The sequence below is a fragment of the Asparagus officinalis genome, chromosome 8 (genome assembly GCF_001876935.1).
Source record: "Asparagus officinalis chromosome 8, Aspof.V1, whole genome shotgun sequence".
Lineage (NCBI taxonomy): Eukaryota > Viridiplantae > Streptophyta > Magnoliopsida > Asparagales > Asparagaceae > Asparagus > Asparagus officinalis.
The window spans coordinates 14297356-14300535 of record NC_033801.1 but is presented as its reverse complement, the minus strand read 5'-3'; the positions used below and the strand labels follow the sequence as shown (position 1 = coordinate 14300535).

Here is a 3180-nt window from a genome sequence, read left to right as displayed (position 1 = left end):
CTCAGAAAGGATTATTTTCTAACCACTTCAGTCCAGACCCCAACTACGGCTAGCAGCAGGCAATAAAGCATGTACAACACTAACAAACCTTTATCGTGATGATTCATACACAATCATAAAGTCACATACATAACTTATGATAACAGCCCCTTCAGCAGAGACCACATAATTCAGCTATTCAACTATTAATTTAAGATATCTTGGAAAAAAGGACAAATCAAAGTAACACATTTATCAAATTGAAACCATATAGCAATTTAGGAAAAGTAAACAAAAGCCGATAAAACTAGAAAATCCTGCTACCAGACTTTAAATGCTTATTACTGAAACACTAGCGCTCAACATAACTAGAAACAGGTGTCCATTAAAGCAAAGCTTCATCCATGGCAGTGGAAAGTTTAAAGAACACTTCTGCATATAGTTCATATTGACCCTTGATAAGATAGACATGATAAAATTACCTATTTTCAAGTTTCACAAAATATTACACTATCTTTTAGACATGCAATTGCTATAATTTAAGCCTCACTATTTTATACTTTAGTAAGATATAAGAAAATTCCAGGAGTGGCCACAGAGTTGAACGTAACTATTTGCAGACCTGTTTTATGCCCTTTTTTATAGCTTGAATAGTTGTCTTTCTACAGACTGCATCCTTGGTTGTAGTTTTACCGTCACCCAAAAGTGGTGTCAAAGGAGACGAAACAGGCTCCACATTAGAAACATCTTCTGCTGACAATCTCCGTGAACTGAAAAATCCCTGAAATAACATAAACGCACGCATCTTTTAAGTTCCTGAAATTTTTTATGTGCCAAAGATGGTTTAAGCGGGTAAAAGCAATAAGCGGGCAGTTATTAATAAAAGGAAGATGTATCTCTTTGATGGAACTCGCAACAAGACAATTATGATCGAAGGCAAAGAATATGAGCACTATCATTTTATGTAAGAGCAAACATTATGCTGACATAAGATCTAAAAACCATACGGGCTTAAAGCTGTCTAGTTCTTTACGGAAGAGCAAACATTATGCTGACATAAGATCTAAAAACCATACGGGCTTAAAGCTGTCTAGTTCTTTACGGAGCATATGGAACATGGGATCTTCTTCATGTAATCATTACAAGCATTACAAATTCAAGCTGTAAGTAACAAAATCCATCATACACAGTATTGTAGACACTGATACAAAGGCCCGAACATTCTTCGGGTAGAAAGATCAGATGCCCTCCTTAAACATGCCAATTGGCCACCTACAAAAGAACAATATATTTAACGGGTAGAAAGATCAGATGCCCTCCTTAAACATGCCAATTGGCCACCTACAAAAGAACAATATATTTAACGGAAATACATTGCAATAAACATAAAGGAGGCCTCGTGATTATTTTTTTTAAAGCAAAATTTACCAGGAATTTGTGAAGAATATGACAATGAGCTATATGGAGCTACAAAATTGGGATGGTTTTGCTTCTTGACACTGGCTGTAGAAGCGTGGTGAAGAACGGATCGCACGTGCCGTTGCCATCTCGACATTGCTGCAAGAAATCAAATCTAGTTCATGCAAAAAAAAAAAATACACAAATTAGCCCCAAACACTTCTCATATAAACAACGAACTAATTGACAAGAAAAAGTACTTGAACAAAACTAGGGTTCGTCGCCCGGGAGCCGAGAAGAAGAGGGAGAGCGGAGAAAAGTAGGGGTGTGCAAACGGTCAGTTCGGTTTGGTTTTTATCAAATTTTGAACAACCGAACCGAACCATCCATTATTCAAAACCGAACCGAACTTTTGCAAGTCGGTTCGGTGCGGTTCGGTTCGGTTTGTTCGGTTCTAATCAAGATGCATTCTAAATTCATGTCATGGTGCATTAACTCAAGGTTTGTTTATATGTATCATTGTGTAAACGTTATATGTGATGACTCACAACTTAGAAAGGAGCCGCACTTTCAATTTTCAAGCAGTGAGGTTTAAGAATAAGAGATACAGCTGATGTCCCATGTCATGTGGCAACCTGGGAGTTTTCTGACGTATAAGCATACATAAAGTGCATGCATATCACATAATTTTGTAAGCTATTCAATACTTGAATGGTATTTTACTTGTTAATTTACATCCATTATGAATGAAGAAATGAAGGACAAATAGGTGATGAAATTTCTCAGTTGAGATGTAGAAGAATGATGTACAATTGATTTTTTTTTTATGTACAGTTATTTTTTGTTTTGCGATAGCAGTTGCAAAATAAACCATTTCTTGTAAAATGTATTGCAGCCAATTACAGTGTACAAAACAATCCCTATATTATGCATATGTAACATTATGGCCTATATCCACTGAAAAATCATACACAAAATTCTATACTAGTAGTTAAGACAACCACGACACAAATTAATTCAAACCTGAATAAATCAAGATGAAATGTACAGAATCATAAACCCAATGGCCAAGCAAACAAAAGTTTAACCTAATATCATGAGATTTGACAAATAAAATATTATTTAAAATCAATGTATAAGAAGCAATTAACATATCATCCCCTCAATAATTTCCAAAAGAACAATTTTTCAAAACGGACTGATTTTTTTTTTTTTTTTTTGATCTTATCAGTTCGGTCGGTTTGGGTTGAAAAGTTTTCAACCCGATCCGAACCGTCCTACAAATAAAACCGAACCGAACTGTTATCTTCGATTTGGTTCGGTCGGTTTTTCGGTTTGAACCGAACCATGCTCAGTCCTAGAGAAAAGTGTCAACTTTTTTTAGAGTCTAAACGGGTCAAAATCGGGTTTGGACCCGAAAGTGTTATTATTATATCGAAAATAAAGCGGGTTTTGGGTTGTTAAGCGGGTCTTGACCCCCACCCGACTCTTTCTGTAAACAAAAGACCCTGATTTGTTTGCGGAGCCAGAGTAAAACGTCGTCTTTAAAGTTGGCGCCAGCTGCGATGACAACGGAGGAGATGGAGACATTGGCTTCGCCCAAAGGCGCAGGTTAGCAGAGTGTGAAATTATAGGCTATTTTTTACACCCCCATCATTTTTTTTCATCTGGCCAATTTTAAATTTGGGAGCTTAAAGTTTTATTTGAATTACAATTATTCTCATTTGTTTGTTTCCCTATTACAGAAACAGAAGAAGAACAGCTCAAAAGAATCAAGAAGAAAAAGAAGAAGGAAAAAAAAGA

At 36.1% G+C, this 3180-nt stretch overlaps 1 protein-coding gene across 1 annotated transcript in view; it reads right to left on the bottom strand.

The window, feature by feature from the left end:
- Positions 1 to 2522, bottom strand: part of LOC109851551 (50S ribosomal protein L22, chloroplastic-like) — a 6334-nt gene extending 3812 nt beyond the window's left edge. Inside the window, exons 1-3 of the mRNA XM_020421742.1 lie at positions 1408 to 2522; positions 1166 to 1251; positions 602 to 760 (exon numbers count right to left, since the gene is read on the bottom strand). Of these exons, the coding sequence (XP_020277331.1) occupies positions 602 to 760; positions 1166 to 1251; positions 1408 to 1534 (372 nt within the window). The 5' untranslated portion in view covers positions 1535 to 2522. The remainder of the gene's footprint in view (positions 1 to 601; positions 761 to 1165; positions 1252 to 1407) is intronic.